The 21,758-nt window shown below is 43.5% G+C and overlaps 2 protein-coding genes across 2 annotated transcripts in view; one reads left to right on the top strand and one right to left on the bottom strand.

Annotated features, from left to right (window-relative positions):
- Positions 1-21,758, top strand: part of tbcd (tubulin folding cofactor D) — a 117,871-nt gene that overhangs the window by 26,767 nt on the left and 69,346 nt on the right.
- LOC116359931 (zinc finger protein 750) lies at positions 214-15,560 on the bottom strand. The gene is made up of 3 exons (XM_031814017.1): positions 15,423-15,560; positions 9,939-11,322; positions 214-1,600 (listed from the first exon to the last, which is right to left on the bottom strand). Exons 1-3 carry the CDS (start codon positions 15,463-15,465, stop codon positions 679-681), a joined length of 2,349 nt encoding a protein of 782 aa, XP_031669877.1. The 5' UTR covers positions 15,466-15,560; the 3' UTR covers positions 214-678.

Genomic DNA, 21,758 nt, shown 5'->3' with positions numbered 1-21,758 from the left:
ACAACAACCCCCCTTCCCATAAACCCTCAGTCCCAACAGCCATACAGAACAACAACCCCCCTTCCCATAAACCCTCAGTCCCAACAGCCATACAGAACAACAACCCCCCTTCCCTTCCCATAAACCCTCAGTCCCAACAGCCATACAGAACATCAACCCCCCTTCCCTTCCCATAAACCCTCAGTCCCAACAGCCATACAGAACAACAACCCCTTGGGATAAACATGGACAGATTTTATTTTGGTATTGATTTTTAGAACCATATTAAATATGTACAGCTTATCTCACCACCATGCACCTTGTAGTATACAACATATTATAGTCACTTAAATAGTTCCACCCTTGTTCTATACAGCGTTCTGTGATCAGATGTGAAGGGTTAACATTTTATATGAAAGGCTATTTGGGTCAAGTCAGTGCAGGTGAGGAGGGTTTTCCCTGTAGCCTCCCGGAGACACCATCACATGTCGTTTTTAAAACACCAGTCTTGCTTTTAGTGCTTGGTAAACATTTCATCGTCCTATAGACAGACAGGGGCGTGTCCGTGGAGGTTCAACTGTACAGCGCCACTTTACTCCTTTACATCCTGGTCCTAGACTAGAGGCCGTGAGGGTTTTGAGCCACTGTGGACTTCCTGTTGTCTGTTGGATGGGTATTGGTTCAACTGTCACTTGGTGTTCAGCAGCAGAGAGGTCTCCTCCTCAGTGCTCTCCCTCCTCCTGTCTCCTTCACCACCCTCTTAGTCTGTTTGTGAGGGGCTGTAAGCCTGGTGTTTTTCCTGGCTGGGAGCTGGCTCTCTCCCCTGGCAGCTCTCTTCACCCCCCTAACTGGGGTACTAGACTGGTCGGTCTGGCCCTTGGCTGTGTGTTCCTGTTTGACCTCCCTGGAGAGGTCTGTGGCTGTGTGTTCCTGTTTGACCTCTCTGGGGAGGGCTGTGGTTGTGTGTTTCGCCTCTCTGGGGAGGGCTGTGGTTGTGTGTTTCACCTCTCTGGCGAGGGCTGTGGTTGTGTGTTTCACCTCTCTGGGGAGGGCTGTGGTTGTGTGTTTCACCTCTCTGGCGAGGGCTGTGGTTGTTGGGAGACAGGGGCAGTCTGTTGGGCGTACTGACGGGCTGTCTGCTGCCATAGAGCTGAGGCTGCAGCTGGAGGAAGAGGAGGAGCTAGCCAGCTGGCAGAGAGCCAGGGCTGCAGTCTGTCTCTGTTGGTCACTGGGCTCCTTGTCTGTCTGGGTGGGAGCTGGGCTGGAGCCCTGTTGACTGAGATCCACTGCGATTAAGGTGGCCATTTTGGAGCAGTGGTCTGGGTTGCCTGGTTGTACCCTAACAAACTCCCTCCCTGAGGCGGCCATTTTGGAGCAGTGATCTGGACTGCCTGGTGTGGCCCTAAGGCTCAGGTTCAGTGGCAGGTCCTCCTCCGGGTGCCTTGTTTCAGGACAGCTCCCCCTGCTGGTGAAGAGGTCGGACTCCTGGTCCTTTTTGGAGAGGTTCAGGGGCATCAAATCTTTCTCAGTGTCTTCATCATCCTCATCTTCACCATCTCGTTCAGATGAGGAGTCGTTGCTTTCGTCAGAGGTGGAGTGCTCTGCGCTGTTGCCTGCCGACCTGAATGAGGAAGAAAGACAAATAATATGCATAAGATTAGATATCCACTGATACCTCTGTATAGACTAGTTAGATTAGATATCCACTGATACCTCTGTATAGACTAGTTAGATTAGATATCCACTGATACCTCTGTATAGACTAGTTAGATTAGACACTGATACATCTGTATAGACTAGTTAGATATCCACTGATACATCTGTATAGACTAGTTAGATTAGACACTGATACATCTGTATAGACTAGTTAGATTAGACACTGATACCTCTGTATAGACTAGTTAGATTAGATAGACACTGATACATCTGTATAGACTAGTTAGATTAGACATCCACTGATACATCTGTATAGACTAGTTAGATTAGACACTGATACCTCTGTATAGACTAGTTAGATTAGACATCCACTGATACATCTGTATAGACTAGTTAGATTAGACACTGATACATCTGTATAGACTAGTTAGATTAGACACTGATACCTCTGTATAGACTAGTTAGATTAGACACTGATACCTCTGTATAGACTAGTTAGATTAGATATCCACTGATACATCTGTATAGACTAGTTAGATTAGATATCCACTGATACATCTGTATAGACTAGTTAGATTAGACACTGATACATCTGTATAGACTAGTTAGATTAGACACTGATACATCTGTATAGACTAGTTAGATTAGACACTGATACCTCTGTATAGACTAGTTAGATTAGACACTGATACCTCTGTATAGACTAGTTAGATTAGATATCCACTGATACATCTGTATAGACTAGTTAGATTAGATATCCACTGATACATCTGTATAGACTAGTTAGATTAGACACTGATACCTCTGTATAGACTAGTTAGATTAGACACTGATACCTCTGTATAGACTAGTTAGATTAGATATCCACTGATACATCTGTATAGACTAGTTAGATTAGATATCCACTGATACATCTGTATAGACTAGTTAGATTAGACACTGATACATCTGTATAGACTAGTTAGATTAGACACTGATACATCTGTATAGACTAGTTAGATTAGACACTGATACATCTGTATAGACTAGTTAGATTAGACACTGATACCTCTGTATAGACTAGTTAGATTAGACACTGATACCTCTGTATAGACTAGTTAGATTAGACACTGATACCTCTGTATAGACTAGTTAGATTAGACACTGATACCTCTGTATAGACTAGTTAGATTAGATACTGATACCTCTGTATAGACTAGTTAGATTAGACACTGATACATCTGTATAGACTAGTTAGATTAGATATCCACTGATACATCTGTATAGACTAGTTAGATTAGACACTGATACATCTGTATAGACTAGTTAGATTAGACACTGATTCCTCTGTATAGACTAGTTAGATATCCACTGATACCTCTGTAAAGACTAGTTAGATTAGACACTGATACATCTGTATAGACTAGTTAGATTAGACACTGATACATCTGTATAGACTAGTTAGATTAGATATCCACTGATACCTCTGTATAGACTAGTTAGATTAGATATCCACTGATACATCTGTATAGACTAGTTAGATTAGACATCCACTGATACATCTGTATAGACTAGTTAGATTAGACACTGATACATCTGTATAGACTAGTTAGATTAGACACTGATACATCTGTATAGACTAGTTAGATTAGATTAGACACTGATACATCTGTATAGACTAGTTAGATTAGACACTGATACATCTGTATAGACTAGTTAGATTAGACACTGATACATCTGTATAGACTAGTTAGATTAGATTAGACACTGATACATCTGTATAGACTAGTTAGATTAGACACTGATACATCTGTATAGACTAGTTAGATTAGACACTGATACATCTGTATAGACTAGTTAGATTAGATTAGACACTGATACATCTGTATAGACTAGTTAGATTAGACACTGATACATCTGTATAGACTAGTTAGATTAGATTAGACACTGATACATCTGTATAGACTAGTTAGATTAGATATCCACTGATACATCTGTATAGACTAGTTAGATTAGACATCCACTGATACATCTGTATAGACTAGTTAGATTAGATATCCACTGATACATCTGTATAGACTAGTTAGATTAGACATCCACTGATACATCTGTATAGACTAGTTAGATTAGACACTGATACATCTGTATAGACTAGTTAGATTAGACATCCACTGATACATCTGTATAGACTAGTTAGATTAGATATCCACTGATACATCTGTATAGACTAGTTTAGATTAGACATCCACTGATACCTCTGTATAGACTAGTTAGATTAGACACTGATACCTCTGTATAGACTAGTTAGATTAGACATCCACTGATACCTCTGTATAGACTAGTTAGATTAGACACTGATACCTCTGTATAGACTAGTTAGATTAGACACTGATACCTCTGTATAGACTAGTTAGATTAGACACTGATACCTCTGTATAGACTAGTTAGATATCCACTGATACCTCTGTATAGACTAGTTAGATTAGACACTGATACCTCTGTATAGACTAGTTAGATTAGACACTGATACATCTGTATAGACTAGTTAGATTAGATATCCACTGATACATCTGTATAGACTAGTTAGATTAGACATCCACTGATACCTCTGTATAGACTAGTTAGATTAGACACTGATACCTCTGTATAGACTAGTTAGATTAGACATCCACTGATACCTCTGTATAGACTAGTTAGATTAGACACTGATACCTCTGTATAGACTAGTTAGATTAGACACTGATACCTCTGTATAGACTAGTTAGATTAGACACTGATACCTCTGTATAGACTAGTTAGATATCCACTGATACCTCTGTATAGACTAGTTAGATTAGACACTGATACCTCTGTATAGACTAGTTAGATTAGACACTGATACATCTGTATAGACTAGTTAGATTAGACACTGATACCTCTGTATAGACTAGCTAGATTAGATATCCACTGATACCTCTGTATAGACTAGTTAGATTAGACACTGATACATCTGTATAGACTAGCTAGATTAGACATCCACTGATACCTCTGTATAGACTAGTTAGATTAGACACTGATACCTCTGTATAGACTAGCTAGATTAGACATCCACTGATACATCTGTATAGACTAGTTAGATTAGACATCCACTGATACATCTGTATAGACTAGTTAGATTAGACACTGATACATCTGTATAGACTAGTTAGATTAGACACTGATACCTCTGTATAGACTAGTTAGATTAGACACTGATACATCTGTATAGACTAGTTAGATTAGACACTGATACCTCTGTATAGACTAGTTAGATTAGACACTGATACATCTGTATAGACTAGTTAGATTAGACACTGATACCTCTGTATAGACTAGTTAGATTAGACACTGATACATCTGTATAGACTAGTTAGATTAGACACTGATACATCTGTATAGACTAGTTAGATTAGACATCCACTGATACCTCTGTATAGACTAGTTAGATTAGACACTGATACATCTGTATAGACTAGTTAGATTAGACACTGATACATCTGTATAGACTAGTTAGATTAGACACTGATACATCTGTATAGACTAGTTAGATTAGACATCCACTGATACCTCTGTATAGACTAGTTAGATTAGACACTGATACATCTGTATAGACTAGTTAGATTAGACACTGATACATCTGTATAGACTAGTTAGATTAGACACTGATACATCTGTATAGACTAGTTAGATTAGACATCCACTGATACCTCTGTATAGACTAGTTAGATTAGACACTGATACATCTGTATAGACTAGTTAGATTAGACACTGATACATCTGTATAGACTAGTTAGATTAGATATCCACTGATACATCTGTATAGACTAGTTAGATTAGATAGACACTGATACATCTGTATAGACTAGTTAGATTAGACACTGATACATCTGTATAGACTAGTTAGATTAGACACTGATACCTCTGTATAGACTAGTTAGATTAGACACTGATACATCTGTATAGACTAGTTAGATTAGACACTGATACATCTGTATAGACTAGTTAGATTAGACACTGATACCTCTGTATAGACTAGTTAGATTAGACACTGATACATCTGTATAGACTAGTTAGATTAGACACTGATACATCTGTATAGACTAGTTAGATTAGACACTGATACATCTGTATAGACTAGTTAGATTAGACATCCACTGATACATCTGTATAGACTAGTTAGATTAGACACTGATACCTCTGTATAGACTAGTTAGATTAGATATCCACTGATACCTCTGTATAGACTAGTTAGATTAGATATCCACTGATACCTCTGTATAGACTAGTTAGATTAGACATCCACTGATACATCTGTATAGACTAGTTAGATTAGACACTGATACCTCTGTATAGACTAGTTAGATTAGACATCCACTGATACATCTGTATAGACTAGTTAGATTAGACATCCACTGATACATCTGTATAGACTAGTTAGATTAGATATCCACTGATACATCTGTATAGACTAGTTAGATTAGATATCCACTGATACCTCTGTATAGACTAGTTAGATTAGATATCCACTGATACCTCTGTATAGACTAGTTAGATTAGACACTGATACATCTGTATAGACTAGTTAGATTAGACACTGATACCTCTGTATAGACTAGTTAGATATCCACTGATACATCTGTATAGACTAGTTAGATATCCACTGATACATCTGTATAGACTAGTTAGATATCCACTGATACATCTGTATAGACTAGTTAGATTAGATATCCACTGATACATCTGTATAGACTAGTTAGATATCCACTGATACATCTGTATAGACTAGTTAGATTAGATATCCACTGATACATCTGTATAGACTAGTTAGATATCCACTGATACATCTGTATAGACTAGTTAGATTAGATATCCACTGATACATCTGTATAGACTAGTTAGATTAGATATCCACTGATACATCTGTATAGACTAGTTAGATTAGACATCCACTGATACATCTGTATAGACTAGTTAGATTAGATATCCACTGATACCTCTGTATAGACTAGTTAGATTAGACACTGATACATCTGTATAGACTAGTTAGATTAGACACTGATACCTCTGTATAGACTAGTTAGATTAGACACTGATACATCTGTATAGACTAGTTAGATTAGACATCCACTGATACATCTGTATAGACTAGTTAGATTAGACATCCACTGATACCTCTGTATAGACTAGTTAGATTAGACACTGATACATCTGTATAGACTAGTTAGATTAGACATCCACTGATACATCTGTATAGACTAGTTAGATTAGACATCCACTGATACATCTGTATAGACTAGTTAGATTAGATTAGACACTGATACATCTGTATAGACTAGTTAGATTAGACACTGATACATCTGTATAGACTAGTTAGATTAGACACTGATACATCTGTATAGACTAGTTAGATTAGACACTGATACATCTGTATAGACTAGTTAGACACTGATACATCTGTATATACTAGTTAGATTAGATAGACACTGATACATCTGTATAGACTAGTTAGATTAGATATCCACTGATACATCTGTATAGACTAGTTAGATTAGATAGACACTGATACATCTGTATAGACTAGTTAGATTAGACACTGATACCTCTGTATAGACTAGTTAGATTAGACACTGATACATCTGTATAGACTAGTTAGATTAGATTAGACACTGATACATCTGTATAGACTAGTTAGATTAGATAGACACTGATACATCTGTATAGACTAGTTAGATTAGATAGACACTGATACATCTGTATAGACTAGTTAGATTAGATAGACACTGATACATCTGTATAGACTAGTTAGATTAGATAGACACTGATACATCTGTATAGACTAGTTAGATTAGACACTGATACATCTGTATAGACTAGTTAGATTAGACACTGATACCTCTGTATAGACTAGTTAGACACTGATACATCTGTATAGACTAGTTAGATTAGATTAGACACTGATACATCTGTATAGACTAGTTAGATTAGATAGACACTGATACATCTGTATAGACTAGTTAGATTAGATAGACACTGATACATCTGTATAGACTAGTTAGATTAGATATCCACTGATACATCTGTATAGACTAGTTAGATTAGACACTGATACATCTGTATAGACTAGTTAGATTAGACACTGATACCTCTGTATAGACTAGTTAGATTAGACACTGATACATCTGTATAGACTAGTTAGATTAGACACTGATACATCTGTATAGACTAGTTAGAGTAGACACTGATACATCTGTATAGACTAGTTAGATTAGACACTGATACATCTGTATAGACTAGTTAGATTAGACACTGATACATCTGTATAGACTAGTTAGATTAGACACTGATACATCTGTATAGACTAGTTAGATTAGACACTGATACATCTGTATAGACTAGTTAGATTAGACACTGATACCTCTGTATAGACTAGTTAGATTAGACACTGATACATCTGTATAGACTAGTTAGATTAGACACTGATACCTCTGTATAGACTAGTTAGATTAGACATCCACTGATACATCTGTATAGACTAGTTAGATTAGACATCCACTGATACATCTGTATAGACTAGTTAGATTAGATTAGACACTGATACATCTGTATAGACTAGTTAGATTAGATTAGACACTGATACATCTGTATAGACTAGTTAGATTAGATATCCACTGATACATCTGTATAGACTAGTTAGATTAGACACTGATACCTGTATAGACTAGTTAGATTAGACACTGATACCTGTATAGACTAGTTAGATTAGACACTGATACCTCTGTATAGACTAGTTAGATTAGACACTGATACCTCTGTATAGACTAGTTAGATTAGACACTGATACATCTGTATAGACTAGTTAGATTAGACACTGATACATCTGTATAGACTAGTTAGATTAGACACTGATACATCTGTATAGACTAGTTAGATTAGACATCCACTGATACATCTGTATAGACTAGTTAGATTAGACATCCACTGATACATCTGTATAGACTAGTTAGATTAGACATCCACTGATACATCTGTATAGACTAGTTAGATTAGACATCCACTGATACATCTGTATAGACTAGTTAGATTAGACATCCACTGATACATCTGTATAGACTAGTTAGATTAGACACTGATACATCTGTATAGACTAGTTAGATTAGACACTGATACCTCTGTATAGACTAGTTAGATTAGACACTGATACCTCTGTATAGACTAGTTAGATTAGACACTGATACATCTGTATAGACTAGTTAGATTAGACACTGATACATCTGTATAGACTAGTTAGATTAGACACTGATACATCTGTATAGACTAGTTAGATTAGACACTGATACATCTGTATAGACTAGTTAGATTAGACATCCACTGATACATCTGTATAGACTAGTTAGATTAGACATCCACTGATACATCTGTATAGACTAGTTAGATTAGACACTGATACATCTGTATAGACTAGTTAGATTAGACACTGATACCTCTGTATAGACTAGTTAGATTAGACACTGATACCTCTGTATAGACTAGTTAGATTAGACACTGATACCTCTGTATAGACTAGTTAGATTAGACACTGATACATCTGTATAGACTAGTTAGATTAGACACTGATACATCTGTATAGACTAGTTAGATTAGACACTGATACATCTGTATAGACTAGTTAGATTAGACACTGATACATCTGTATAGACTAGTTAGATTAGACACTGATACATCTGTATAGACTAGTTAGATTAGACACTGATACATCTGTATAGACTAGTTAGATTAGACACTGATACATCTGTATAGACTAGTTAGATTAGACACTGATACATCTGTATAGACTAGTTAGATTAGACACTGATACATCTGTATAGACTAGTTAGATTAGACACTGATACATCTGTATAGACTAGTTAGATTAGACACTGATACATCTGTATAGACTAGTTAGATTAGACACTGATACATCTGTATAGACTAGTTAGATTAGACACTGATACATCTGTATAGACTAGTTAGATTAGATTAGACACTGATACATCTGTATAGACTAGTTAGATTAGATTAGACACTGATACATCTGTATAGACTAGTTAGATTAGATATCCACTGATACATCTGTATAGACTAGTTAGATTAGATATCCACTGATACATCTGTATAGACTAGTTAGATTAGATATCCACTGATACATCTGTATAGACTAGTTAGATTAGATATCCACTGATACATCTGTATAGACATGTTAGAGCTGCAGCTGTTTGGCTGGTAAAGAGCTGTGTGAGGAGAGTGCATGTTGTTGTATCATCACTTACCCTCTTTCCATGTGCGTCATCAAGCTCTGTGGTGCGTCCTCTTTGCTCTGCTCTACTCTGATTGGCTGAGAGGCTGGTTCTGGTCCTCCTGATTGGTTGACAGGCTGTAGTTCCCCCAGGACGGTACATCTGGAACCCTCCGTAGTGTCTCTCTGGGTGAAGGGGTGTGGAGGGCTGGGTCTGTCAGGGGAGCCCAAGGCAGAACACCCCTCCATGGGGCTCAGTCTGGTGGGCTTGTCTCTGCTCTGCTCCACCTGGCTGGTCCCTTCTTCCGTGGGTCTGCTGTGGGGTTCACCATGGAGCCTGGGGTGGAGGTAAAAGTCATAGTCCCTAGGTCCCAGGCCGGGGCCTGGTCTTGGGTCGTACACATCCAGAGGAAAGTACCTGGAGCCTGGGAGAGGGATGGGGTGTGGGTGGTGGTGGTCCGCGGGTCGGTACAGGCCATAGGGCAGGGGGAGACCGTATCTGTAGGGGTATGGAGGGATGAGAGATGGGTGGGAGTGGTCCGGGTTCATGGGTATCACAGGTCTTTGTGGGGTCTCCAGGAAGCTAGGCCGGTAGGTCTGGGAGTTTGACCCAGAAAGGTGATGCGTCCCTGGGATGAAGTAGGGCTGGTAGAGGGGGTGGAGGGCCGGGTGGCAATCAGGAAACAGGTAGGGAGGGTACTCAGGTATTATGTGAGGTGGGAGGGGCTTCAGCGGCATGGAGGCTGCTGCCATTGGGCCCCAGGCGAGGGTGGGGTTATGGAATGATGGCATGGGCGGAGTCAGAGACTGCTCCCCTGATTGGTTGTGGGACGACTTTAGCGCGACCTCTGGGTTCTCCCGATTGGGTGTGACTTGGGAGAAGGCTGACGGGCGTGGCACAGCCTTGGCCTCTTTGACTTCCTTTGTGTCTGATTTGATCTCAATGTCTTTCCTGACTGGACTCCCACACGCCTCCTCTCTCTCCTCCTTCTCCTTCTCTCTCTCCTCCTCCTTCTCATCCTCTCTCTCCTCCTTCTCCTCCTCCCTCTCCTCCTCCTTCTCTTCTCTCCTGTTCTCCACTCCTCCTCTGTGACCCTCAGGGGTCATGAGCCGCTCCACAGGAAGTGGCCCTGATTTGTCTTTCAGGGTTAAAGATGCCAGTTTGTGGTTGGCCGGGCCAGGGTTCTTGGTCTGCCTCCCTGCGTGGCCTCCTTTCTGAGACACCAGTGATATAGAATTCTTACAGAGGTTGTACTTCATGTGGTTGAACAGGTGAGACTTCTCGTTGCAGGTGAACGGGCACTGGAAACACTGGTATTTGTAAGGCTTGCCTGGGGGCCGTGGGATGTAGTGAGGCCTCTTGGGCTTGCGCTCCTGAACGCTGAGCATTTTGGATCTGGTGTGTGTGTGTAGTTTCACTGCACAGACAAGAGGAAGAGGTAACAGATTGATGGATTAGTTGCGCTGCACATTGACGTACATTTTTATATGCATTTCTTCACATTATGTACAATGACATGTGTTTTAACACTTCGTTTCTTTACATCGTTAATGATCTTTAAGGAAATGTCAGGGTAGATGAGTGTTTTAGGACCTTTTCATTAATGATCTTTAAGGAAATGTCAGGGTAGATGAGTGTTTTAGGACCTTTAAGGAAATGTCAGGGTAGATGGGTGTTTTAGGACCATTTTGTTAATGATCCTTTTTGTTGTAGGTTTTGTGTTAACAGCACATTCTCTCCCTGCGTTTACTGAGTAGGATTAACATGGCTACTAGTCCAGTTCAACTGGTTGAGCTAGAGGAGAAGAGTAGTTAGACTAGTTTACACTGACCTCTCCTCTCTGTCTGTGTCTTTATCTGCTCAGGCCAAAGAAAGAAGTCCCCTCCCTAAGGACACTGCTCCCTCAGGGCATATAGTCCAGTCCACACGTATACATACACACATGGATCAAGCCAAGCGTCCTAGTATGTAAATGAGGAGTGTTAACTGAGTTAAACTGGTGCCACATGGACGTGTGTGTGTGTTTGAGTAGAGGCCCTCAGGATAACCTATTCCACCAACAGTTGCTCGGTATGTTATGTTTGGAACAAGGAACAACTATCCAGCTCTCACAGTATGTAAACCACCTGCATGTTATTTTTGCATAGACCATCACTGTCATGGGTGGCTGGTTATGTCTCTACATAGACCCTCACTGTCATGGGTGGCTGGTTATGTCTCTCTACATAGACCATCACTGTCATGGGTGGCTGGTTATGTCTCTACATAGACCATCACTGTCATGGGTGGCTGGTTATGTCTCTACATAGACCATCACTGTCATGGGTGGCTGGTTATGTCTCTACATAGACCATCACTGTCATGGGTGGCTGGTTATGTCTCTCTACATAGACCATCACTGTCATGGGTAGCTGGTTATGTCTCTACATAGACCATCACTGTCATGGGTGGCTGGTTATGTCTCTCTACATAGACCATCACTGTCATGGGTAGCTGGTTATGTCTCTCTACATAGACCATCACTGTCATGGGTGGCTGGTTATGTCTCTCTACATAGACCATCACTGTCATGGGTAGCTGGTTATGTCTTCATAGACCATCACTGTCATGGGTGGCTGGTTATGTCTCTACATAGACCATCACTGTCATGGGTGGCTGGTTATGTCTCTACATAGACCATCACTGTCATGGGTAGCTGGTTATGTCTCTACATAGACCATCACTGTCATGGGTGGCTGGTTATCTCTCTACATAGACCATCACTGTCATGGGTGGCTGGTTATGTCTCTACATAGGTAGATCCCAACACGCCTAGACTCATGTCCTATAGTAGGTATGGATGGTTGTGTGTCTCTCCCTCTCCTGTATATCTATCTATCCTGTATCTGTCTAGGTAGGCAGGAGAGTCGCTAGACTAGGCATCATGTAGTCAGGAGAGTCGCTAGACTAGGCATCATGTAGTCAGGAGAGTCGCTAGACTAGGCATCAGTAGGAGAGTCGCTAGACTAGGCATCATGTAGGCAGGAGAGTCGCTAGACTAGGCATCATGTAGGCAGGAGAGTCGCTAGACTAGGCATCATGTAGGCAGGAGAGTCGCTAGACTAGGCATCATGTAGGCAGGAGAGTCGCTAGACTAGGCATCATGTAGGCAGGAGAGTCGCTAGACTAGGCATCATGTAGGCAGGAGAGTCGCTAGACTAGGCATCATGTAGGCAGGAGAGTCGCTAGACTAGGCATCATGTAGGCAGGAGAGTCGCTAGACTAGGCATCAGGTAGGCAGAGCAGGAGATCAGTAGGTAGACCAGGAGATCAGTAGGCATCATCCAGGCAGGTAGGTAGAGCAGGAGATCAGTAGGTAGACCAGGAGATCAGTAGGCATCATCCAGGCAGGTAGGCAGAGCAGGAGATCAGTAGGTAGACCAGGAGATCAGTAGGTATCATCCAGGCAGATAGGCAGAGCAGGAGATCAGTAGGTAGACCAGGAGATCAGTAGGCATCATCCAGGCAGGTAGGCAGAGCAGGAGATCAGTAGGTAGACCAGGAGATCAGTAGGCATCATCCAGGCAGGTAGGCAGAGCAGGAGATCAGTAGGTAGACCTCACCCTGCCTAGTAGACCTGGAGGGCATGTAGCGACACGCTTCTCTGTCTCTCTCTCCCTCACTAAACTGCCTGCCTGAAGGCGTGGGAACCGAAAGGCACCTGTTTCCCATGACTACACCTGTGCTGCAGCGGGGTGCAGTGATACGTGGCTCTGGGCACACGGGCACGGCACTACTACAGCGGGCTAGTCCGCTAGGCTCAGACACATCTCCTTATCTGATGAGCTCATCACACCACATCAACCTTGTAGAGAGAGTGTGACTGGCCTTCTGACAGCATGGTCTTCCCGGAGAGACTGTTACTCAGGAGTCAGGGACTTACTTACAGGGAAAAACTGTGTGCGTATGCGTGTATGTGTGTGTGTGTGTAGTAAACTGACACAGCAACGGCGAACGACAACTAGGATGCAGCAGAAAACGGGCGTTCATACACATCTAAATAGGAACTGGTATTCAAATGAGAACCGTGTCAGTTTAACGAGGTTATAACAAATCAGATGTTTTCCTTTCAGAAAGAGCTGTCACCTAAGGCCCTGTCTTCAGGTTAGGATACACACACACACACACACACACACACACACACACACACACACACACACACACACACACACACACACACACACACACACACACACACACACACACACGGTTCAGGGCTCCGCCTAAAGAGAGTGAACCGTTCCGTCACACGCTGTCGCAAGAAGTCGTCTCTCAGGTTCCTGCTCAGGTGTGGTGCAGAATGGAACGCCACTCCCTTCTCAAGAAGAGAAATCGGTTGCAAAACCTTGTTGGTTGTAATATCTTGCTATCATTACCTGGAACAGAGCCACCACTCTGTCTACCAGACACAAAGACCCTCACAGGAACAGAGCCAACACTCCGTCTACTAGACAGAAAGACCCTCACAGGAACAGAGCCACCACTCCGTCTACCAGACACAAAGACCCTCACAGGAACAGAGCCACCACTCCGTCTACCAGACACAAAGACCCTCACAGGAACAGAGCCAACACTCCGTCTACCAGACACAAAGACCCTCACAGGAACAGAGCAAACACTCCGTCTACCAGACACAAAGACCCTCACAGAAACAGAGCCAACACTCCGTCTACCAGACACAAAGACCCTCACAGGAACAGAGCCAACACTCCGTCTACCAGACACAAAGACCCTCACAGGAACCGAGCCAACACTCCGTCTACCAGACACAAAGACCCTCACAGGAACAGAGCCAACACTCCGTCTACCAGACACAAAGACCCTCACAGGAACAGAGCCACCACTCCGTCTACCAGACACAAAGACCCTCACAGGAACAGAGCCAACACTCCGTCTACCAGACACAAAGACCCTCACAGGAACAGAGCCAACACTCCGTCTACCAGACACAGACCCTCACAGGAACAGAGCCACCACTCCATCTACCAGACACAAAGACCCTCACAGAAACAAGTCTGTTTTCTTATGTTTTCCCAACTCAAACCCTCTCCTCCGTATCTAACCAGGTGTTCTTAGTAAACACCTGGTTAATCTAACCAACAACATGTTGTAATCAGTTCCATGTGCTGTGATCCACTTCCTGTCTCAGACATAACAAGCCAGTGTTGACTGTTGAGGTCGGGGTCAGGTGTGTTTGTGGGTCTGTCTGTCAGTACCATGCAGGCAGTAGGTTATGAGAACACGCAGGTAACAGGTGGCCTAACAGGTGCACAGTCTCACCTCGCCCTAAAATACACCTGTAGACTCCTCTTCACATGTACACCCCCCCCACACACTGAACCACAGACCGGTTACAAGCTACCATTCAGCTGGATATGCAGAAAATAAATAACGGCTTGTCATGATGGCGTTCACCAACTGCCGTTTCTCTTGAGCGGTTAAACCCGTGGTGGTTAGGTAGTGAGAAAGCAGTCTTACCTGCTCTGTTTGTGAGGATGCCCGTTCCAGAGTGTGGGAGCATCGGCCAGTGGCTCTGCGACCGTGTCTCCAGTAGTGTCCCAAATGTGTGTGTGCTCTGCTGCCTGGTCTGTGGTGAGTGTTGATCTGACTTCCTGTCTGTGAGGTCTTACCTGTCCTGTTACCTTGGACTAGTTTACCTAGGGGGGCGGAGCCTACTTTATCCCAACAGTAGCAGTAGGGCCCTGAGTGGGCGTGGTTTCCAGCAGCAGTAGAGCCCTGAGGGGGCGTGGCCTCCAACAGAAACAGTCGGGCCCTCAGGCAACATCCATCCTAGCTGAATATTAGTCAGGCCCCGAGACACCATTTACATGATGGGAGAAAGACAGAGACAGTTCGTTTTCTCTCTCTCTCTCCCTCCCTGTCTCTCTCTCCCTCCGTCTCTCCCTGTTTCCCTCCCTCCCTCCCTCTCTACCTCCCTCCCTGTCTCTCTCTCCCTCCCTTCCTCTCTCCCTCCCTTCCTCCCTTCCTCCCTGTCTCTCTCTCCTCCCTCCCTCCCTGTCTCTCTCTCCCTCCCTGTCTCTCTCCCTCCCTGTCTCTCTCCCTCCTCCCTGTCTCTCTCCTCTCCTCCCTCCCTGTCTCTCTCTCTCCCTCCCTCCCTGTCTCTCTCTCTCTCCCTCCCTGTCTCTCTCCTCTCCCTCCCTCCCTGTCTCTCTCTCTCCCTCCCTCCCTGTCTCTCTCTCTCCCTCCCTCCCTGTCTCTCTCTCTCCCTCCCTCCCTGTCTCTCTCTCTCCCTCCCTCCCTGCTCTCTCTCCCTCCCTCCCTGTCTCTCTCTCTCCCTCCCTCCCTGTCTCTCTCTCTCCCTCCCTCCCTGTCTCTCTCTCTCCCTCCCTCCCTGTCTCTCTCTCTCCCTCCCTCCCTGTCCTCTCTCTCTCCCTCCCTCCCTGTCTCTCTCTCTCCCCTCCCTCCCTGTCTCTCTCTCTCCCTCCCTCCCTGTCTCTCTCTCTCCCTCCCTCCCTGTCTCTCTCTCTCCCTCCCTCCCTGTCTCTCTCTCTCCCTCCCTCCCTGTCTCTCTCTCTCCCTCCCTCCCTGTCTCTCTCTCTCCCTCCCTCCCTGTCTCTCTCTCTCCCTCCCTCCCTGTCTCTCTCTCTCCCTCCCTCCCTGTCTCTCTCTCTCCCTCCCTCCCTGTCTCTCTCTCTCTCTCCCTCCCTGTCTCTCTCTCTCTCTCTCCCTCCCTGTCTCTCTCTCTCTCTCCCTCCCTGTCTCTCTCTCTCTCCTCCCTCTCTCCCTCCCTCCCTGTCTCTCTCGCTCTCTCTCTCTCTCTCTCCTTGTTCTCCTTCCTGGGAAACACAACATGGATAAAGCTGAGACATACTTCTCTTAAATACGCCATCATGAATTGAGCAAAGTGTTTTAACAGAAGTTCCCACAACATCCCGAGGCAATAATGGGAAAAGGTCATTTTGCATTCAGGCAAATAAGGGTGTTGTTGGCGTTGACCTCTACCTGTCACTGTATGACAGCGCCAGTCCTTTTAATGTCCAGTGTCAACATTGAAAACGGATTTATCTTAGTTGATCTAGTTTTAAAAGCCCAAATCAAACAGTTTATTTATTTGTATTTATTTTTTTAACACGTGTGAACGAGCGCGTACACGCTGGAATTAGATAGAAAACGTACGGGCCGGGAGCCAACTGCATCATGTTAGTCAGATTACAAGCACGTCTGTCTTCCTCGTTCCTACTGGAAGCACTGCTGCTAGTGAGTGGATAAACTGCATCATGTTAGTCAGATTACAAGCACGTCTGTCTTCCTCGTTCCTACTGGAAGCACTGCTGCTAGTGAGTGGATAAACTGCATCATGTTAGTCAGATTACAAGCACGTCTGTCTTCCTCGTTCCTACTGGAAGCACTGCTGCTAGTGAGTGGATAAACTGCATCATGTTAGTCAGATTACAAGCACGTCTGTCTTCCTCGTTCCTACTGGAAGCACTGCTGCTAGTGAGTGGATAAACTGCATCATGTTAGTCAGATTACAAGCACGTCTGTCTTCCTCGTTCCTACTGGAAGCACTGCTGCTAGTGAGTGGATAAACTGCATCATGTTAGTCAGATTACAAGCACGTCTGTCTTCCTCGTTCCTACTGGAAGCACTGCTGCTAGTGAGTGGATAAACTGCATCATGTTAGTCAGATTACAAGCACGTCTGTCTTCCTCGTTCCTACTGGAAGCACTGCTGCTAGTGAGTGGATAAACTGCATCATGTTAGTCAGATTACAAGCACGTCTGTCTTCCTCGTTCCTACTGGAAGCACTGCTGCTAGTGAGTGGATAAACTGCATCATGTTAGTCAGATTACAAGCACGTCTGTCTTCCTCGTTCCTACTGGAAGCACTGCTGCTAGTGAGTGGATAAACTGCATCATGTTAGTCAGATTACAAGCACGTCTGTCTTCCTCGTTCCTACTGGAAGCACTGCTGCTAGTGAGTGGATAAACTGCATCATGTTAGTCAGATTACAAGCACGTCTGTCTTCCTCGTTCCTACTGGAAGCACTGCTGCTAGTGAGTGGATAAACTGCATCATGTTAGTCAGATTACAAGCACGTCTGTCTTCCTCGTTCCTACTGGAAGCACTGCTGCTAGTGAGTGGATAAACTGCATCATGTTAGTCAGATTACAAGCACGTCTGTCTTCCTCGTTCCTACTGGAAGCACTGCTGCTAGTGAGTGGATAAACTGCATCATGTTAGTCAGATTACAAGCACGTCTGTCTTCCTCGTTCCTACTGGAAGCACTGCTGCTAGTGAGTGGATAAACTGCATCATGTTAGTCAGATTACAAGCACGTCTGTCTTCCTCGTTCCTACTGGAAGCACTGCTGCTAGTGAGTGGATAAACTGCATCATGTTAGTCAGATTACAAGCACGTCTGTCTTCCTCGTTCCTACTGGAAGCACTGCTGCTAGTGAGTGGATAAACTGACAGGAAATACACGTTGTGCATTAAGTCTGGAATTAACATGTGCAGTCAAAGATGTGTCTATTTAGTGTTGATCAGGTCAGCTGCCGGTTCCAATAATACATATTTAAATACTGTTTACCTGTCTACCTGTCTACCTGTTTACCTGTTTCCCTGTCTACCTGTTTCCCTGTCTACCTGTTTCCCTGTCTACCTGTCTACCTGTCTACCTGTCTACCTGTCTACCTGTCTCCCTGTCTACCTGTCTCCCTGTTTACCTGTTTACCTGTCTACCTGTCTACCTGTCTACCTGTTTACCTGTCTACCTGTTTACCTGTCTACCTGTTTACCTGTCTACCTGTCTACCTGTCTACCTGTTTACCTGTTTACCTGTCTACCTGTCTACCTGTCTACCTGTCTACCTGTCTACCTGTTTACCTGTTTACCTGTCTACCTGTTTACCTGTTTACCTGTTTACCTGTCTACCTGTTTACCTGTCTACCTGTTTACCTGTCTACCTGTCTACCTGTTTACCTGTCTACCTGTTTACCTGTCTACCTGTTTACCTGTCTACCTGTCTACCTGTCAACCTGTCTACCTGTTTACCTGTCTACCTGTTTACCTGTCTACCTGTCTACCTGTTTACCTGTCTACCTGTCTCCCTGTTTACCTGTTTACCTGTTTACCTGTCTACCTGTCTACCTGTTTACCTGTCTACCTGTCTACCTGTTTACCTGTCTACCTGTTTACCTGTCTACCTGTTTACCTGTCTACCTGTTTACCTGTCTACCTGTTTACCTGTTTACCTGTCTACCTGTTTACCTGTCTACCTGTTTACCTGTCTACCTGTCTACCTGTTTCCCTGTCTACCTGTTTCCCTGTCTATCCTGTTTCTCTGTTTACCTGTCTACCTGTTTCCCTGTCTACCTGTTTCCCTGTCTACCTGTTTCTCTGTATACCTGTCTACCTGTTTACCTGTCTACCTGTCTACCTGTCTACCTGTCTACCTGTCTACCTGTTTACCTGTCTACCTGTCTACCTGTCTACCTGTCTACCTGTCTACCTGTTTACCTGTCTACCTGTCTACCTGTTTACCTGTTTACCTGTTTACCTGTCTACCTGTCTACCTGTTTACCTGTCTACCTGTTTCCCTGTCTACCTGTATACCTGTATACCTGTCTACCTGTTTCTCTGTTTACCTGTTTACCTGTCTACCTGTTTCCCTGTCTACCTGTTTCCCTGTCTACCTGTTTCCCTGTTTACCTGTCTACCTGGGCTCTGAGTGGTACAGTGGTCTTTATCCCTGTCTACCTGTTTACCTGGGCTCTGAGTGGTACAGTGGTCTTTATCCCTGTTTACCTGGGTTCTGAGTGGTACAGTGGTCTTTAAACCTGTTTACCTGGGTTCTGAGTGGTACAGTGGTCTTTAAACCTGTTTACCTGGGTTCTGAGTGGTACAGTGGTCTTTATCCCTGTCTACCTGGGTTCTGAGTGGTACAGTGGTCTTTTATCCCTGTCTACCTGTTTACCTGGGCTCTGAGTGGTACAGTGGTCTTTGTCCCTGTCTACCTGGGTTCTGAGTGGTACAGTGGTCTTTATCCCTGTCTACCTGGGCTCTGAGTGGTACAGTGGTCTTTATCCCTGTCTACCTGTTTACCTGGGCTCTGAGTGGTACAGTGGTCTTTATCCCTGTTTACCTGGGCTCTGAGTGGTACAGCGGTCTTTATCCCTGTTTACCTGGGCTCTGAGTGGTACAGCGGTCTTTATCCCTGTTTACCTGGGCTCTGAGTGGTACAGTGGTCTTTATCCCTGTTTACCTGGGCTCTGAGTGGTACAGTGGTCTTTATCCCTGTTTACCTGGGTTCTGAGTGGTACAGTGGTCTTTATCCCTGTTTACCTGGGTTCTGAGTGGTACAGTGGTCTTTATCCCTGTTTACCTGGGCTCTGAGTGGTACAGTGGTCTTTATCCCTGTTTACCTGGGCTCTGAGTGGTTTAATGGTCTTTATCCCTGTTTACCTGGGCTCTGAGTGGTACAGTGGTCTTTATCCCTGTTTACCTGGGCTCTGAGTGGTACAGTGGTCTTTATCCCTGTTTACCTGGGCTCTGAGTGGTTTAATGGTCTTTATCCCTGTTTACCTGGGCTCTGAGTGGTACAGTGGTCTTTATCCCTGTTTACCTGGGCTCTGAGTGGTACAGTGGTCTGTCTACCTGGGCTCTGAGTGGTTTAATGGTCTTTATCCCTGTCTACCTGTAACAGATAAACTGAAGGAATGAGACTAGCTTCATTCTTTATCAGAGTACAGGGCTTTCAGAAAGGTGTTCAGGCCCCCCTTGACTTTTCCCCACATTTTGTTACGTTACAGCCTTATTCTAAAATGGATGAAATAAAAACAATCCCTCATCAATCTACACACAATACCCCAATCCCTCATCAATCTACACACAATACCCCAATCCCTCATCAATCTACACACAATACCCCAATCCCTCATCAATCTACACACAATACCCCAATCCCTCATCAATCTACACACAATACCCCAATCCCTCATCAATCTACACACAATACCCCAATCCCTCATCAATCTACACACAATACCCCAATCCCTCATCAATCTACACACAATACCCCAATCCCTCATCAATCTACACACAATACCCCAATCCCTCATCAATCTACACACAATACCCCAATCCCTCATCAATCTACACACAATACCCCAATCCCTCATCAATCTACACACAATACCCCAATCCCTCATCAATCTACACACAATACCCCAATCCCTCATCAATCTACACACAATACCCCAATCCCTCATCAATCTACACACAATACCCCAATCCCTCATCAATCTACACACAATACCCCAATCCCTCATCAATCTACACACAATACCCCAATCCCTCATCAATCTACACACAATACCCCAATCCCTCATCAATCTACACACAATACCCCAATCCCTCATCAATCTACACACAATACCCCAATCCCTCATCAATCTACACACAATACCCCAATCCCTCATCAATCTACACACAATACCCCAATCCCTCATCAATCTACACACAATACCCCAATCCCTCATCAATCTACACACAATACCCCAATCCCTCATCAATCTACACACAATACCCCAATCCCTCATCAATCTACACACAATACCCCAATCCCTCATCAATCTACACACAATACCCCAATCCCTCATCAATCTACACACATGACTCCACAATAAAAGTGTTTTTAGACATTTTATTACACAACAAACTGAAATACCTTTCAGACCATTTATTATTATTATTATTTTTATAAGTATTCAGACCATTTGCTATGAGACTCGAAATTGAGCTCAAGTGCCTCCTGTTTCCATTGATCATCCTTGGGATGTTTTTACAACTT

This window comes from Oncorhynchus kisutch, unplaced genomic scaffold (assembly GCF_002021735.2).
Source record: "Oncorhynchus kisutch isolate 150728-3 unplaced genomic scaffold, Okis_V2 Okis06b-Okis10b_hom, whole genome shotgun sequence".
NCBI classification, from domain to species: Eukaryota; Metazoa; Chordata; class Actinopteri; order Salmoniformes; family Salmonidae; genus Oncorhynchus; species Oncorhynchus kisutch.
This window is presented reverse-complemented; position numbering and strand designations above follow the sequence as displayed.

What these genes read in the sequence shown, in the direction of transcription:
- LOC116359931 (XM_031814017.1), bottom strand. Translation starts at nt 15,465, where the DNA reads ATGCTCCCACACTCTGGAACGGGCATCCTCACAAACAGAGCAG. An exon ending in CATCCTCACAAACAGAGCAG is followed by an intron (nt 11,323 to 15,422) that starts GTAAGACTGCTT and finishes TTGTCTGTGCAG; the next exon opens with TGAAACTACACACACACACC. An exon ending in ATGACGCACATGGAAAGAGG is followed by an intron (nt 1,601 to 9,938) that starts GTAAGTGATGAT and finishes TTCCTCATTCAG; the next exon opens with GTCGGCAGGCAACAGCGCAG.